The 17,332-nt window shown below is 47.4% G+C and overlaps 1 protein-coding gene across 9 annotated transcripts in view; it reads left to right on the forward strand.

Annotated features, from left to right (window-relative positions):
• RBPMS (RNA binding protein, mRNA processing factor) overlaps positions 1 to 17,332 on the forward strand; it is a 190,834-nt gene that overhangs the window by 159,555 nt on the left and 13,947 nt on the right. For 3 of the 9 annotated variants that reach the window (XR_013525603.1, XM_054243820.2, XM_035270234.3), the window contains 2 exons: positions 5,296 to 5,426; positions 8,091 to 8,318. The exons of 2 other annotated variants lie outside the window; for them this stretch is intronic. Coding sequence is in view for 3 of the 7 variants with exons in the window: in XM_054243820.2 (XP_054099795.1) it covers positions 5,296 to 5,426; positions 8,091 to 8,222 (263 nt within the window). In the remaining 4 variants the exon portion in view is untranslated. Of the gene's footprint in view, positions 1 to 5,295; positions 5,427 to 8,090; positions 16,856 to 17,332 lie in introns of those variants that run through there. 4 more of the 9 variants (XR_013525602.1, XR_013525604.1, XM_035270236.3 and 1 more) reach the window with 2 other exon arrangements.

A 17,332-nucleotide genomic window follows, 5' to 3' on the forward strand; every position in this document is an offset into this window, starting at 1 on the left:
ACAGTTACATACTGGCGTTCCAGGTGGATGTGAATTTAGGGTAATGCCATTTACCCCATCACGGGTGCTAGTGTGCACTGCCCTGTGCCATGGAAGCTGGCATGGGCAACATTCTTAGTCCTGACATCAGATGAGCATGTCTGAATAGGCTAGTCCTTAAAAGAGTGGGCCTTGTATGGCTGAATTTTGAAGGGCTTACTTAACAGGCATGGATCAACTACTTGCTGAGGTATGTGAGTGGGAGTTGATTGCTAACAGAATCTTTGATTTATTTTTCTTGTTTCAAAATTAATATTTTTCCTATTAACAATGGAATTTTTCATCATGTTTGGATTTTCTATGTCATGGCTGCTGTTTTTCCTGGTCAAATTCTTCATCTACAAGGCAGGCTCTGCTAGAAGACTCTGTCCCTGAGCTTATTATAGCAAATTGAGTATACTAAAAGCCAGACATAAAGACCACCTGCATTCCAGGGCCCTGTCACCACCAGCAGCAGTTGTGGTGTCACCCATCCCAGGGAGGAAAGGATGGTGTATGGAAGGGACCCTGAACTGTGAGACAAGAGACCTCTCCCACCCAGAATTGAATTAACCCTCAGTCTGGCTATTTCTTCACCTGAAGGCAAGATGGAAGTATTTTTCTTCATTCATTTTCTCAAATATAAAGCAAGTAGTTGATTTTTTTTTTTTTTTAACAGAGTCTCGCTTCATTGCACAAGCTGGAGTGCAGTGGTGCAGTCTCGGCTTACTGAAATATCCTGGTTCAAGATTCATTCGCTTGAATTTCCCAGGTTCAAGTGATTCTCATGCCCAAATGGTTGATTTCTTGATACTGTCTTATAATATGGTGGTAGGCACTGGTGAGCAAGAATAAGAGCTTGTCGTCCAGGAGGTAACCGCTGTGTCTGGGCAGGTGCAGGATGTGGTGGAGCACAGAGAAAGCAATCTTGTAGACTAGAAGTGGCATCTAAGTGAAGTACACTCAAGAGTGAAGCTGGGTGGAAGGAGTAAGTAACTGCGGAGTAAGAGGTAAGCCAGGTGAAAGGAGGGGAGAAGAGTGCCCCTGGTGGAGAGAGCAGTGTGTAGGAGGGAAGCGGGCATAGTCATGCCTTGGAAGTGACTGGTCCCAGGCCATGAGGGAGAATCGGGGCTGGAGAGGTGGATGAGGGCGAGCTTATTTGGGGTCTTACAGGCCATTACATGGAGTTCAGACAGTATCCACAGAGCAACAGGAAATCATAGAAGGGTTTCAAGTGGGTGTGACATGACTGAATTAGAGACAGGGTCTTACTCTGCTGCCCTGGCTGGAGTGCAGTGGCATAATCACAGCTCACTGCAACCTCAAATATAAGTCCTAGGTTCAAGTGAGCCTCCCACTTTAGCCTCCCCAGTAGTTGGGAGTAAAGACATGCACCACCAGGCCTGGCTAATACTTTTTTATTAGGGTCTCGCTATGTTGCCCAGGCTGGTCTCTAATCCTGGCCTCAGGATCTTTCTCCTCCTGCCTCTGCCTCCCAAAGCACTGGGATTACAGGTGTAAGCCACTGCATGTTGCCAAACTGTGTATTTTTAAAGTTGTCTTGACTTCAGTATGGAAGGCCTTTAGGGAGGTCTTTTCAGTAATCCCATAGTGGTGGTGAAGATCAGACTGGATCATGGGATAGATTCAGCAGAACCTCCATGAAAGATTAAATGAGAGGGAGAGTGGGGTGACTACCAGGTTTGTGGCTTCAGCAGCTGAGTGGAAGGTAGCATCTTACTGAAATCTGGAGCCAAGGAGGACAGGTCACTGAAGGGAGCATATTTAGTTTTTGGTATGTTGAGCATGAGGTTGCTGTGGAATATTTCCAAATAGACATTTTCAGGAGGCAAAAAAAACTTTGTGTTACCAACTAAACTCAGAGATATATGGCCATATTTAACCATTAAAGGTTCTCCTCGTTCTTCCATCTCTCAGTTGTCTCTAAGAGTCATTCTTATTTCTCTCTCTGTCAGTGACTGCAGACTGGAAGCTTTACCTTTCTGCATCTGTTTCCTCATCTAAAGCAAAAGGGCAAACTAGGTGATCTTCCCAAGCTCTGTAGGCTTAAACCTTCATCAGAAGCTCACAGTTTTTTCTTTTCAAAGGGATTACAAGTTGGGGTTGGAAATTTCTAGTCCTTGTTTTTCAGAATCCAATTTGAGCTCTTCTGGTTGCATATTCTCATGCTAAGAAAAAAACCTATTCAGATGTATATTGTGAGCCTTCAACAACATTATCCTCAGAAGGTACAAAAAAGAAAAGATGTGGCCAGATTGGTGCAATGGGAAAGGATTTGCCCAGCCTCTCAGGAGGGACGGATTAGACTCAGACAAAAAAAGCCCTGGCCTCTTGATCTGCCCTCTTTCTGCTCACTGGGGCCTGGCTCACTCTGGGTGGTCAAGAGGACTCTCACCCCCTCCCTAAACTCCAGTTCATCCCAGTGGGCCTTGAGCAGCAATCTTTGTCTTCTGTTTTCAGCCTTCCATCCTACAAAGTTTGAGCAGGATGGACAGTGACTCGGGAAGGTGAAACCCATCAGGGCCTTGCCTGCTCCTTCAGTGGGAGTCCTTGTGAAGGGATCGTGCTGTGGAAACCTGTCTCTCTAGCTTTTGTAATTTTCTTAAGCAACGAAAAAGCAAACAAACGAAAAAAGCTTATTCTGCTTTAATACCCCTTTCCATCAAAGGGGGGTATGTGTGTGTGTTAGGCAAGCGCTCAGGCTCATATTGAAAAGGTAGGTGTCTGTGAGGACTGCTTCAGGTGTCATCCTGACCTGGTCAGACCACAGACCACATACCTTTTGACATTTATGGAAACTGCACATTCATGAGGGGAGAAGGGAGAGAGAGATAAGATGTATCAAGGGATTTATCAAGTGTAAGTTCACCTTAATCTCTTCTAGGCTTCTGCCTTACTACCTACTTTACTGTTACTAAGAAATTTTGAGTTTAGGGCAGAGCAAATCCTCTTTTCTGTTGGGCTAGATTTTGTGCAAATGTTAATGGTGAATTGTCTCAAAGCATCAGTAAAGAACTCAGGGAAAGTAATGCTTCAGGATAAAAATAGAGAACGGTCTGGAAACCATAAATTCCGTCAGTCAGGCTAACATTGAAATCTGAGTCCAGCTAATCTCTGTTGCTTATCTCTTCAGGATCAGATATCTTAAAGGACATACTCATTTCATTTTTAAAAGTTTCTAAAGGAAGGAACTACTGGTCAGGTAACCATCTCTACCCACCCTGCCCCAGTTAACCAGTTCCTGTGAGGCAGGAAGATGAGGAAGGACGACTGACAGGTGCAGGCCAAGCTTGTTCCCTCTGAGGGTTCTGTCAGTTGGAATCAGTTGCATGGATCAGTTTTATGCTCTTCTGCTATCACAGTAGGAACAGACAAGCATGGGCTGCAGATGAGTGTACGGAGGCTTGACTTTTTTAAAAGGCTCAGAATGTCTTAAAATAGCCTGGAAGCTAAAATAACAGCAACCATAATAGCTTGCCATTCCTGAGAATGGTTGTTTGTTTAAAAGTCAAGGCATCGGTTCTGGCAGCAGTTAGTTTTCACTAGCAGGTCTCCCGGAAATCACACGGTCTCATCACGACAGGAAGCACAGGGATCTATTAAGCCTTGGGCTACAGGCACCTGCGCACCCCAGAACTTGAAGTAGATGTTGTGAACCTGATCATTTTAAGGACTCTGGTGATACTGTTGTTACCCTGACTAAATAATAAGGATCAGTCTACTCTTAGGGGCTCATCTCTCCCACCTAGATACACAGGCAGTCTGTTTTTCCATTACCAAGGCTTGAGGAGGAACCTTTATTGCCTCAGAGGAGGGCGTCAGGAAGGTCAACCAGCAGCGGTATGTTAAACCACATTGTTGGGTCCCATCATATCTGGAAATGGGTACAAGCTGCCCTCTGAACAGATCATCATCAGTCAGCACTTGACTCCCTACCATCCTGAGAGAAGCTCATACCTTGCAAGCCGGCTGTGGAGAAGCCTCACCTACCCGCAGCCCACCAGATACGCATTTACTCACAGGCTCTGCTATTTTATGGTTTCTCCATAGAGCAGTCCCACAGCACACCGAGCAAAGCAGTTTTCTGTTGCTAGCTCCCTTTTTGTATTGAAGACTTTGGGGGAATGGGAAGGATGCTGAGACACTGGGCCTGGACAATGGCTGCTTAGATGGTGGGAAGGAATAAAGTGACTCTGTTGACCTTGGGTCACATGCACTGTAGACTTAAGGAAAGTCCTCAAAGACAGAGTTACTAATGACTTTATCCCATCACCTTTTGCTGACTCCCACGGCAGTCCTGGATAGCGTCCTTGGCAAACTTGATTTCAGATTTTGACAGGTGATAAAAGCACATATTGAGATTGCTGCTTCACAGGGCCCAGATTCCTTGCTTATTGACAGATGTTATTTTGCCTTTGAGAAGCTCCCTCATGGTGTTTGCTGTTACTTCTAATGGGTTGCTTCCTGATACACTGGAGGCCCAGGCACTTGCCTTTCAACCTGGCCAACTGCAGCCTGACCTGAGTGGAATTGAAGCTGCCTGAGGAACACTTAGACCAGGTGCTTGGCAACATGAGTCACTTTTTTCCCCTAAAAGTTAGTCTGAAGAACAATGGGAAATGTTCTGATTTACGTCTTTGTGGAGCTTAATCAGGGTTCTCAGGTTTTTCACTTCACTTCTCTGAATTTTTTAAATCTTAAATGTCCCATGGTCACGGAATTTGGCCCTGTTCTTCTGAGGGCTAAATGGAAAATTCTTGATGATCATGACTGACTTGTCAATAGTAATTATGCCAATAAACAGAAAAGCCTTCCAGTTCTGGGCTGTTGAAGCCCTGCTGTTAAGCCATTGTTTTCCCAATGGCTCTGCAGTGGGTTCTTATAGGATATCCTTTATTAGTTCTTTCTCTCCCTTTTCCTCAGAGGGCCACATTTTCTGTTTTGTGCAGGAAATTCCCACTGTTCTTGGGTTCCCCAGCTACAGTTGGAAAGACATCAGAGTGTCCAAGGCAGAGTCCAAGCCTGAGATCTCAGCAGGCCAGACAGGCAGCAGATGCTTATTGCTTTTCTTATGTTATATTTTTCATTCTATTGCTTAGCATTTGTGGGACCAAAGCCAACAACAGGTTGTTAAAAGAATGAGAGTAATTTGACTTCTGACATTGATTGGGGCTTGGGGTTATTGGGTGTTTTGTTTTCTGATTTGAAACTAGCTGTTTGGTAACCACTAACTCTTGCCTTATTCTTTTCTTGCAGATGAGCTCACAGTGCCTGCACTTTACCCCAGTAGCCCTGAAGTGTGGGCCCCGTACCCTCTGTACCCAGCGGAGTTAGCGCCTGCTCTACCTCCTCCTGCTTTCACCTATCCCGCTTCACTGCATGCCCAGGTAATTTATACCCATCGGCCACGACTTCACTCACTCTACCACCAGTCCTTTCAAATCTGGTTCCCCAGAGCACACCATACAACTAACACCTATCCAGCTAACAGATCCACCTTCAAGAGATTAATGATTCCCTCTAAATCAAGCTGCCACTCCTTCAGGACTTATGAGGATCGTCTGATGGCAATGATATCACCCACTGCCTGATGTTTGCCCCAAGTGACACCTCTCTTCCTTAATGATCTCACCTCATATTGCACATGAGAGACTAGGGCAAGTTTATCCACCTAGCTCCTAGCTAGCTAGAGGACATCACCAGAGTGTATATGTGTGTGCCTTGTGTGGAAGGGCTACAGAGGAAGGTGTGTGCTAGGAGCAGGGGTTATGTGCGTCTGTGCGTGTTTCTGTGTTGAGAGGTTTCCACTCTGGTGTACTGTTAGAAGAGTCTATGACCAAAGGGAAAGCTTCTGGGGTAAGGCTGTACTTTCTTAAATATGTTACAGGAAAGATAAAGGGTTCCTTTTCTCCATTTTGAGGAAACCCTGTAGAAAAGGAAGCATAATAGAGTGTCTAAGATGGAATTATAGGTCAAGGTAGAGATCTCTATTCTGACCAGCTTTCTTTTGTAGTTAAAAATAGCCTGATTTTTATAAACAAACTTCCTGTTTCTCCACAAAGACTACTGTCTGTGTACTAACACTTCCTCTCCCCTTGGAGAAAATATTTCTCTTAGCTTCGCTTTGAGTGCAGGTAGTAGTAACGAGCGTAAAGATTCACCGTTGGAGATAACCACTCGTTCTTTGGTCTGCAAAGATTGATGACCAGTAACAAATAAATAGAAAGTACGTATGTAGGTTTCATTTGTTTTTCTGCATGTGTAATTCGGCCCTTAAATTTTAAATTTTTAAAAATGACTAGGCTGGACAGGTGGATTTTTTGTTTGTTTTGCTCAGTGTTTGTTTACAAGGCTGGATGAAATAAACAGCTTCCCAGAAAACTTCCTTCTGACTTAAAACTCTTTTATGTTGTACAGAACTCACTGTCTTGATAAAGACCACCTAGAAGCAGCCCCCAGCAAGGGTTCTTGAAAGCCGTGGGGTCAAGATTGTTGTTGGCTGAACATCTTTTGATTGTTTTCGCTGAGTTACCAACGTGTTGGGTGTGCATTGATGACCCGGCTTCCTGGGGCTGCCCTTGGCGCCTGGGCCCCAGTAATGATTGCCCTTTGTGTCGGGAGAAGGGAGAAAGTACAAGTAGTGAAGAAAAAAGTGTAGGTGGTGGTGGTAAGAGTACATGGTACCAAAAATAAAGGAGCAGGATTACCTGTGCCTTTGGCCTCTCCTTCCCCTGCTGCTTTTTCTTCCTTTTTCCGTGTCAGTGCTTGGGAACCCTTATAACTAGCAGGTGATAGGGAGAGGGGATAACTTGTATACCTGTAGGGGTCTTCTGCTGAGTCATTGGGATCTTTGTTAGCGGGCTGTGGATAAATACATGGATGACATGGGGCAACGAGAGCCCCTTTTGCTTGCCACCTCCCACCCCTGCCCTGGACGGTGTCTCTCCTCTTGCTAGACTGCTAGGTACAGATCATGTGGCAATCAATGCAACTGTTAATAAATATCATGAAACAATACATGTTTGCATAGTCTTCTGAATAGCCATGGCTTTGGTTGGTACCAACAAAGCCTTTCACCATTACCCTGGATAATCAGGAGTTGACAACAGCCAGAAAGTACTGGGAATGGTGGCTTTTGGCCATGACATCTACCCATTCTTCATTCATGTAATGGGTAAAATCAGAAGTAATTCTGGAGATAAGATATGCTAAGAGAAGGGCCTAAAGAATCTCAAGAGATTAGAAAGCATATGCAATTGTGAGGAAGGATGGGGAGAGACAGTGCCGAGATTAGATGGACTCAGTCATTTGACTTAATGGGATGCCTTGCCCATGGTGGCACCCTCCCCTGGGACTTCTTCCTTGGTCTTGAGATTTTTCCAAACTGGAATCCACTTAGCTCTGCCACACTGGTCCCAGATTTGTTGGGACTCTCATCTGATACCAGTGTTCAACGCCACTTCTTGTTTGGAGTCATTCCCAGGGCAGTCATGGACTCTATGAACAAATATGGTCATTTAAATTTATTTGTCCAATATGAGAATCAGAATGAACTAGTAGAGGCTTTATAGATCAGCTGGTCTGACCCATTCTGCAGATGAGGAATCAGGCCTAAGAAGATGGAGGGAGTTACCCACAATCTGAAGTGGCTCTACCATGACTAGACCCAGGTCACCCGACTCCCAGGCCTGGCTCTTTCCACTCCGAGGTGCTGGCTCACCACAGACTTATTCTTTAATGGAATTTTGGGAAGGCTTCACTCCAGTGACTCCTTGGATCTTTCTTCTCTAAGTAGATGCGAAGCCTGTAAGAAGAGACTTGGAGGCAAAGACAAGGGAATCAGCACTTAACCTTCACCCAAAGGGCCCAAGAGAATCTTTATTAACTGGAGGTAGAGCAGACTGGAGCTTTTACAGGGCATCTCCCCATATTGGATAATTCAGTTTTTGTTTTGGAAATCTTATAATGTCTTTGGAGAGTCTTTAAATAATTTTGTTTTTCTTAGCAATGTTATGCTCTATTTTGAGACATGGATTTTTTTTTTCTTCTAGTGTTTCTCTCCTGAGGGAAAGCCCAACACACCTGTCTTTTGTCCACTTCTCCAGCAAATTAGATTTGTCTCTGGCAATGTGTTTGTAACATACCAACCTACTGCAGACCAGCAGAGGGAGCTCCCATGTTGAATTTGTTTGTTAGCTATTTTTCCCCCCTTTTGCAAAAACTATTTCTTGACGACCTTTGAGAGATTTCAATAAAAATTTTAATCAGAGCAAAAATGATCTCAAGTAGACTGCAGCGTTTTGTTTTCATGATGATGCAATTTTGGAGCAAAGGTGTTACTCTTTGACTGAGGTTGTGGGAGAATTGGGCCTGTGACACCAAGTCTATTTTACGTGGAAGGACTCAGAACGAGCTTCCTTGGGAGACCAGATCCTGGAGTTGAGGCCATACCGCTGCTGCTTTTCTCTGCCTGGGCTGCTGGAAGAGCCACCAAGAGCTGCATGTTGGAAGCATCTCATCCACCAGGAGACCTCACTTCAGCAGAGATGGCGGGTCTAGCTAGGGGACCCTATGTGAAATGAGTGGATGTGTTGCCCAGTCTGCCCACTGTGATCCACAGGAAGGAAGACCAGGAGACAAAGTGTCATTGAAAGAAGTTGAGTCACTTTTCTAGCCCTGCCCCAGCTTCAGTTGTGGTCTGGTACCCCTTCAGATTTCCCAGCTATAAAGTAAAGATACTTATTTGCCATCAGATCCCATTTTTTAGAAATTATTGTATAAGGTGATAAGACTGAAAGCCTCAGTACTAAATTGTTTAGAGATGAAAGAGCGACCCTTTGCAGCAAACGTCTGATTGCCAAGATCATTAACATTTTAAAAAGTGACCATCCAGTTTATTTTCAAGGTCATTTGCATTTGAAATTTATTAGGGGAGGAAGCTTTCATCCATTGTTTTCAAAAAAGTTATATGCTGAAGAGAGTATACAGCTGTTCCTGTCACCTCACATTCACACACTTCCGCTTCTTAGATTGGAGTTCACGTTTTGCTTTTAGTCTTGTTTTGATGGGGCAGAGAGGAAAGTCGGTAAAGTATACTGTCCTTACCACATTCTCGAAACACACCACCATGCACCCTCTACTTCACGCAGAGTCACAGTGTGGGCCAGAAGCTTCTGCAGGTAAGTAGGACTGTGAGAGAAAACCCTGGTTTCCTTACAACTTTTCAGAGGCCTCATTTGTCCAGATTAATAGCAGTTTTCTCGGATTTCTAACAGGCTGCTTGTGCGGCTTACCTGTACATGAACCAAAGGTTTTAAATTATAACATAGACTGCCTGAGGATGAGGCATACATGCCCTTTGGGAGGGCCCTGTGACACACCGGAAAAATTTTAAAGGTTAAATCCAAAATGAATGTAGAAGTGGACCTGGAAAGAGAGACATAAGTTAACCGGGAAGGGAGCTCACAGAGTAGATGGGCCTGGGAATAGTGGTGGACTGCCTGAACTGCAGGGCTGTTCCCACCACCCCTGTATCTGAGCATTTGCTTGTGAGCAGCGGGGTACTTCTGAAAACCAGATTTTTTTTGAGGCGGAGTCTCGCTCCATCGCCCAGGCTGGAGTGTAGTGGCTCGATCTTGGCTCACTTTAAAAAAAAAAAGCACGGGGTCCAAAGTGGCTCCCGCCGGAGGTCATCAGTTCAAGGCTAACCTGAGCAACCTCATAAGCTCAAACTGATTGGCAAAAAAAAAAAAAAGCAGATTGTATTAAGCATCTGCGTCACTATGTCCCGTAGAAAATACTGAGGCAAAAGACACAAGGACTTCTGCGTCGGTGTTGGGTATGTTTGAAATACATCAAGTATTGGGGAGGTTGTATCGAGGGCAGCGCTACATGTGGGCTTCAGTGCACACATGGCTCCTTAGAAGTCTTGCCTGCAGTGAGACAGCTGTGGATCCCTCCAGGCACATGTGAGGCTCACGTGGCAAGGACTCTGGTTTTGGCTTCCAGCTCCTGTACAGAAGGCAGTGGCCAGTGCTGTAAGGGTGGTTGGTCCTACAGGGAAACCTGTGAACAGAGCCATGTCTGGGGCCCCCAGAAGGTGGCCTCAGCACCTCACCTAGCAGTGAGGCAGGAGTCCGGAGAGTCCAGGTACTTGTTCTGTGATTCTCAGGTCACTTCAGCACTTGACCCTTGATCCCTGAGCTCCTTGTCCCTGAGGCCTGGGCTTCCAGAAGGTATTATACTATGTGCTCCTGAGCTGTGGCTGTGACTGTCGGGAAAACCATGGTTTAGAGGACTACAGAGCTTGCCTTTGGGGCTCTTCTGCCCAAGGCCTTCCATTGTTTTTAGACATAAATGAAACTTAATCTTCTGACATTTACCTTTCCAACTGCAGCTCTGTGAAGGTCAGACTATGAAGAGAAGCCACCCTTTGAGCGCTCATCTCCTGATAGTGCTGGTTTCCTGTTCGGAGAGGCTTTCTAGGAGCCCCTGGCTTAGCTCTCCCAGGAAGGGAGGGCAGGGAGGCCAGGCATCATGCTCACAGCTGGGACCCAGCTCCTGTGAGAGTGGGCCGGGTCTCTTCCTTTCCCAGGCCCTTCCTGCGGGTGATTTCTACACCTGCCTCCTGAGGCAGGGCCTGTGCTCTGAGCTGCACCTTTCAGGAGAGCTCTGCAATGCTGTGTTTCCTTTCTAAGCCCGTGGCAGGAATGTAGGTGGAAAGGACAGGCTCTGGAGCTCCCTGGCCAGACACGAGCTCTGCCATTTACATGCTGTGTGACCTCGATTGAGCAAGTTCCTTAACCTCTCTGGGCTTCAGGAAAAGGGCCATAATCCTTCATGTAAACACTTAAGAGAGTACCTGACATATCAGAGGGGCTTCACAAATGTTTGCTTGAAAGGTAGCCCTTCTCTGGGATCTTTTTAGGGACATCTGAATTTTCAATAAGGAGAAGGAAGCCCAGGACTAAGCCTGAGCTACCCACAAAGCAGTGACATTAAGACACAGGACAGCCAGCACATGTGGATGACACTATCAGGGCTTGCAGAGACCTCATGGCTGGAGCCAAATGGAAGACTGGAAAGCAGGAATGAATGACGGAAGTAAGATGAGGCATTTACGTGAGAATAGCACCGATTAACAGCACCTGCCCTTACAGCTTGTGCCAGCACTGGGAGAGCTTATCCCCAAGAGGGGCCTCCCCAAGCCAGGCCAGGACACGGCCACCAGAAGAACACCCTTCTGACGGGAAACACATCCAGGGGAGGAGGGGACTGGGCAGCTGGAATCCCAGAAACGAAATGGCCCTTGTGAGTTACTTTACACAAACCCACTCTCCCTGACTTTCCCAGCTGTGGCCTTATCTTGCTTTCCTGTTGGAGAAACTGGAGAAAGGACCACAGGTCACCCAGCTCATTCTTCCCTGGATTTTCTGGCTCGCTCTTCCAACAGTCCTTCTAGGATTCTCCTCAGCCTCATTTCCAGGCAATAGAGTTACATCTTGTACTTGGGGAGATTCTTCTCTTCACAGTCCTGTGATGAAACCCAGGAATCTGTCCCCGGCCAGGCAGATGCTGTCTCCCTGGTGACCCTCTCCACCTCTTCCTCATTCACAGTGAGAGACATCAGCATGGTCTCCTCCCTCCTAACTGGCCTCTTTAGAAGCTGTCCTCCAAAACCATCCATCCAGGGTGTTAGGGAGAGATGTTCTTTTGTCCAGAGCTGCTGCTACTGAAGCCCAAATTTCTCCATGTTGGGCAGTTTTAGGAGGAAATGCTGTTCAGAAACCAGAATCAGTCCCTTACTATGTGGCTGTGTGGCTTTGGCCCTAGAAATCACAATATTATTGCCAGGATTGGCAGAACATCTCAACGTGGGCCTCCTGATTGGAGTCAGCATTGCTCTCCATTCGGTACACTGTTCTCCAGGTTTCTAAGTGTGTTCCATTTCGTCTTTTGCAGAAGGTTAAACTCAGATCCTGCGCACCTTCTCCCCTGACCTTACTAGCAGTAAGAGCCCAACCCTGAGTCCCAGCAAGTCGCACCTGGAAATGCCATCTGTGCGTTCGGCTCTTAACAACTGTGTGGCCCAGCTGTCACACCTAACTGGGACTCGGTGCTTTTAAATCAAACTCATGATTGTAAAGACGGTTTCTATCCGCTCTGCTAAATTTGGGATCTTAGGCAAGTTTGTTTTTAACTGCCCTGAGCCGTTAGCTTCCTCGTCTATAAATGGGAAGAATGAACATCTACTCCATGGGGTTATTTTGCAGGAAAGGGTAACATGTTTGGCTTACAGTCATACTTATGATTAAAATAGCTCTTCCAGTGCCTTCTCTTTGTCAGCACTTGATCTGGTGTGGCCCAGAGGCCCCTGAGCCCTCCCTGTAAGCTTGAGAAGCACTGAGGACACAGGGACTCCTGACCAGGACCCCAATGAGAGAAACCTAAGGGTGCAGGCATTTTGCTTTGATAAAGAAGAGAAGCACCGGAGCCCGGGCAGGAATGGTCCGCGGCTGTGGTGTGTCTGTCCCAAGACAGGGCTCTCTGGTTGGGTCTGCTGGCTGTGTACCCAGGGCTTTTGGCCTCTTTCGTTAGGCATAGGCACCCAGCTGCCATCCAGAAAGGATGTGAACTCTTAACTGCTTTGGAAACAGAACTGAGGCTGCACAGAAACTTTGGAATTATAAAATGTAGCCTTCGTAAAAGGGGAAAGTTAACTTTTCCATGAAGAAAACCAATTGTGACAGTGAGGGAAAAGGAAAATCAACTCCAAATGGAATCATGTTTTATTCAGGATTGGTGCTGCTGGTGGGGAAGGCCAGACCCAGCAACAGGATGGGAAAGTGGGACACCCCAACTTCAAGCTTCGTGCGTTCTGCCACGAAGTTCTATGCGCTTCACTGAGCTCAGCTCCTGGGGACCTCTAATGGCCCTTGATAGCAAACATAGTTAAAAATTAACAGACTGACAGAATTAAATATGGATGATAAGCAACCACTGTGGACTTAATCTGACACAGAATGTTACACGCTTGGGTGCCTTTAACCTAAGTGGCATCTCGAGTGAACATCTGAGATGTCTGGGCACATTTCACATGCCTGTTTGGAAGCAGAGACTAACTAGCTTGTGCTTAGGACAGACAGGAAAAGAGTATTAAAAGCCCAGGAGATCAAATTCTCCCTGGAGGCTTCTGTTTAATTAAACTCAGCTCTGATCAGGCTTATCAGGATATATTCCCAGTCCTAGGACCTTGTCCTTGTGGTCTAGACCTTGTCCCTACCTGAGCTCGGACCTCAGCACCTGCCATTGTGACTGGAATATCTTGGAAGAGCACAAGGCCAGGGTGGAGCGTGGCCTCTTTCCAGCCAGGAGTTTCTTGCTCACCTCTTTTCTAGCTCTTTTGGGGCAGGTGAGATGACAGCCTTAACCAAGGACCAAGTTACATCAGTCTTGACATTTTCCCTAGTTTTAGTGACCTGTTTAATTGCCCTAGGCAAGAAGTATTAGGTGCCAGACAGGTAGTAAAGAATGCTGATGACATTTTCATGCCTCTGAGTCGAGAAAGAGTACAGGCAGCCGATTCTGAGGAGTGGGGAGAAAGGAGTGGTCCCTTTACAAAGGGGACTCACTTCATGTAGCATCAAAATGCCTAAAAAGTGTTCTTCCAGTTTTGGTGAGTGCTTTATTAGAAATGGAGGTGAGAGCTGCTATTTAAAAGAACTTTGCAATCAGCGCCGTAAGGGAGACAATCTTTTTGTATTGTGCATCATCCCTCCAGCCTATTCAATGAGTTTGGAGTTTCGTGGACCAGCTTATTCTGGGCCTGGCAGCCTCTCTTCAGCCTAGCAGCCTCTGACAGAGCTTGCTGTAATGGCCTGACATGCTTTGTTTGGTGTTGCTACCCAAAAGTGGATCCTGAGGTCTGGAGTGAGTGGGGCAGAGTTGATGGTAGGTAGTCAGCGTGAGTGGTTCCCTGCAGTTGGCTCAGTGCCAGGAATGAACCCCACAGGGGACTTCAGGGTTTCATTTTGGGGAGAGTCATAGAAACCTGCCTAAGAATATCCATGCCTTCAAAAACATTAACCCACTAATTTAAGATAACATTCCCATTGTTTGTGAAAAACAACTTGTTCAAGCTACTGTTTTTAACTATTTTGTTCAAAGAGGGAGAGCTGACTTCTGAATGGTGCAAGGGAAACCTGCATTCAGATACAGCATCTGTATTAGGCAACGTGAGGAAATCTGTAGCTGCTCCGTGTAGGTAAGACATCAGAGCACTAGCTGGTTTGCAGGTCTGTCTTCCAGCTCGAAGGATACAAATGGCACGGCCCAGCCTCTTAGATCCATCAAATGCTACACTGGAAGGGGGGCTTCCAGACCAACGTCTCCCAACACCCACAGGTATTATTCACAGTTGTTACATAACACAGAGATTCTGCAGTCAGATAAACTTGGGCAACACAGGTCTAGATCAAGTCAGACAGGTTTATTTTGGAACTTCTCAGAGCCTTTCCTGTGCTGATGTGTATCAAGAATCTGCTGAAGCGACCAGACTGTGAATTTCTCTCTAATGTCCTTGACATTAGAGCGTTTCTAGACCAGTGTTCTTCCAGACAATACTTTTGGAAACCTTAATTAAGAGCAGCATCTCTCAGACTTGAGCATGTGCCTGGTGGAGGGCTGCTTTCAGTGCGGTTTATTGGATGCACCTCCCAGAGTTTCAGCATTTCTGACAAGTCCCCAGGTGATGCTGATGGTCCGGGAACCTGAGAACCACTGGTCTAGGCTTACCCCTTCGTTCCCCAGAGAAGAAAACAGTCAAACTATCGGATACTTACTTTCAGTACCATTAATTGAGCCAGTCACCTGCTAAGCACTTCTCATGACTGTTTCTAAGGGCAAGTATGATAGTGGGATCCAGTCCCCTGAAAGGCGATAGTGCCGCGCACATCATTGCTGTCAGGTTACTGTTTACCCTGTGCCACTCACCGCCATAGAAGGGCTGGCGCTTCAGGCAGGGTATCCACCCGAGACTAGTCAAGGTCTTCCTGTCCTTGGCATCAGTACTGGGAACATAAATTCTGTCTGTATTCAATCCTCTGGCCCTTCATTTTCTCATCTATAAATGGAAGAGGATGGAAATTATTTTTATGGGTGGTTACCACTTTCTCTAGCATTCCATTTGATTTTTACTCTTGAGTTACTTCTTTTTCTGAGTGTCTGGTGCTCTCCTGTTGTCCAGTCTGTCACCATGCTAAGCGCTGGAGACTTAAGAGTGTTAGCCGTGCAGGGGCGCACTGCATTTTAAAAGAGCATTCCTGAAGAAGAGCAATGGCAGAATCCCAAACAGTGTGGCCCTAGGTAGCGAAGCGTAATAGTAATAACTATTGTTAAGTTCTGTTGGAGAAGATTCCAGGGTTGTCCATGCTGCCTTAGATGTCACAGGCCTTGTGAAGCGCTTAGCGCGGTCTCTGGCACAGACTAAATATCAGGGTCAGTTTGGTTAAGTATATTGTGTTAAATTTTCTTACAGGGTCTTGAGAAGCCTCTGGAATTGTGTGCAAGGCTGAGTGTGCACGTTTGAGAGAGAAGTGGGGGGAAGGGAGAAAAGGGGGTGGTGTGTGTGTGTACACTTTCTGCACATGGCATGAGCTGTCAGGGGCCATTGCCTTGCATGGAAGGCCAGCCCTTGTTACATGATTCTAATGAGGAGTCCTCAACTCCTGCTGAACTGTGTGAGAGGGCTCTGACCCAGGTAGTCTAAAGGGAACTGTAGGTCCCCCCACCTCCAGCCCATTAAAAATTGTAAAGCAACCCTTAGGGGATGGGCAGGAGTGACACGGGGCCAAAAGCCACAGCAGAACAAGCAGCCCGAATGGGGCTAAGAGGGAACCCTCTCCTCATTACCCCCACACAGTGATTAGTGCAGAGCAGCTTGTTCCTGGGGCCAGCTCCCAAACTCTGCTGTGCACCATGAGCCCTGCCGCTCTGCCTGGCTGCAGTGTGGGAACTTGAAGGAGCCGCTCAGACTTGGCCTGGGGGGCACTGCCCTCTGCTGGAAGGTGGGCGCAGCGGAGCCTCTGAGGGCTGGAAGAGGAGGCAGCCGTGGGTGTCTGTGGATGCGGTGAGAAGAGCCCCCACTTGGCAAGTACACAATGTCCTAGCCTGAGACACAAGAGCGATGAATTCAGGGGTGTGTGTGTGCCACCTGCCACCACATCCACTCTGAGGAGCAGCCACCTATTGCATCGCTGGCGTCCTCACTCCTCAGCTGAGCACAGTCTCCCTGGACCCCACAGCTTGGAACCCGTCTTCGCGTCACCCTGGAGTGCACCTCAACCAGGCTGACGAGAGCCTGAGGACAGGCTGCACGCACATCCCCCACCCTGCAGGCACCTGTGCGAGTGAGAACATTGGGGCTGTGTTCAAGAGCTGCTCACAGAGGCTGGGGCAGGGCTTCCTTCTCGCAGTCACCTGCACAGAAAGCAGAAACATGCCATCCACTGTGCGGCTCTCCCCCAGGCAGCCCTCCCCTTCCTGTGACTCCTGTGAAGCACCGTCACGTCTTGGTCTCATCGGGGCCCGGTGCCCCAACCCACACCCAGGCCACACCAGTCGCACCACTGCGCTCCACACTGACCCAGTGCACACAGACCCATCCCCTCTACTGTGTTTAGGTGTCCAGCCCCACACCTGCCATGGGGGCTCTGTGTCCCTGCCCTGTCCTTTCCTACTTGTCTGAGGAAGGCAGCTCCAACTCTGCTCTTTGCTTAGTGAGCAAGTGGATTCAGATGCACCAGGCCGTAAGCCGTGGGTAGGTATGAGTTCTTTCTTCCCACCTCTGCCCTTCCTCCTCCCCTGGACTCTTCTGTCCCACTTCCTGCCTGCTCGTACCTCACCCCCATCTTGCCCTCTATAGCCTTCTTTCTTTTGTTCTGCACTAATTTCCCAGAGGAGTATATTTTCCAGCCTCCCTGCTCTACCTGGTCATCTGGTCTCTGATCGTTTCTGGCATGGTCGCCAGAGGAGACCCGACACACAGGCACCTAAGGGGAGGGGTATTGTAGGCAGAAGCTCCAGTGCCCTAAGCCCGCATTTGCTCACTCAGTGAGGCTGGTGAGGAAGGAACCGCTCATGAGGAAGCCCGTGGGGTGGGGCTTGGACCATGGGCAAGGTCGGGGTGCTGTGTCAGATTTCTTTAGGACCTAATTTCCAGACATCCCTGCTTTTAGAGTCGGGTTAGGGGATCTCATGGGGCCTCATCCTGGATTCTGACCCCACTGAGCCCTGT

The sequence above is a fragment of the Callithrix jacchus genome, chromosome 13 (genome assembly GCF_049354715.1).
Source record: "Callithrix jacchus isolate 240 chromosome 13, calJac240_pri, whole genome shotgun sequence".
Lineage (NCBI taxonomy): Eukaryota > Metazoa > Chordata > Mammalia > Primates > Cebidae > Callithrix > Callithrix jacchus.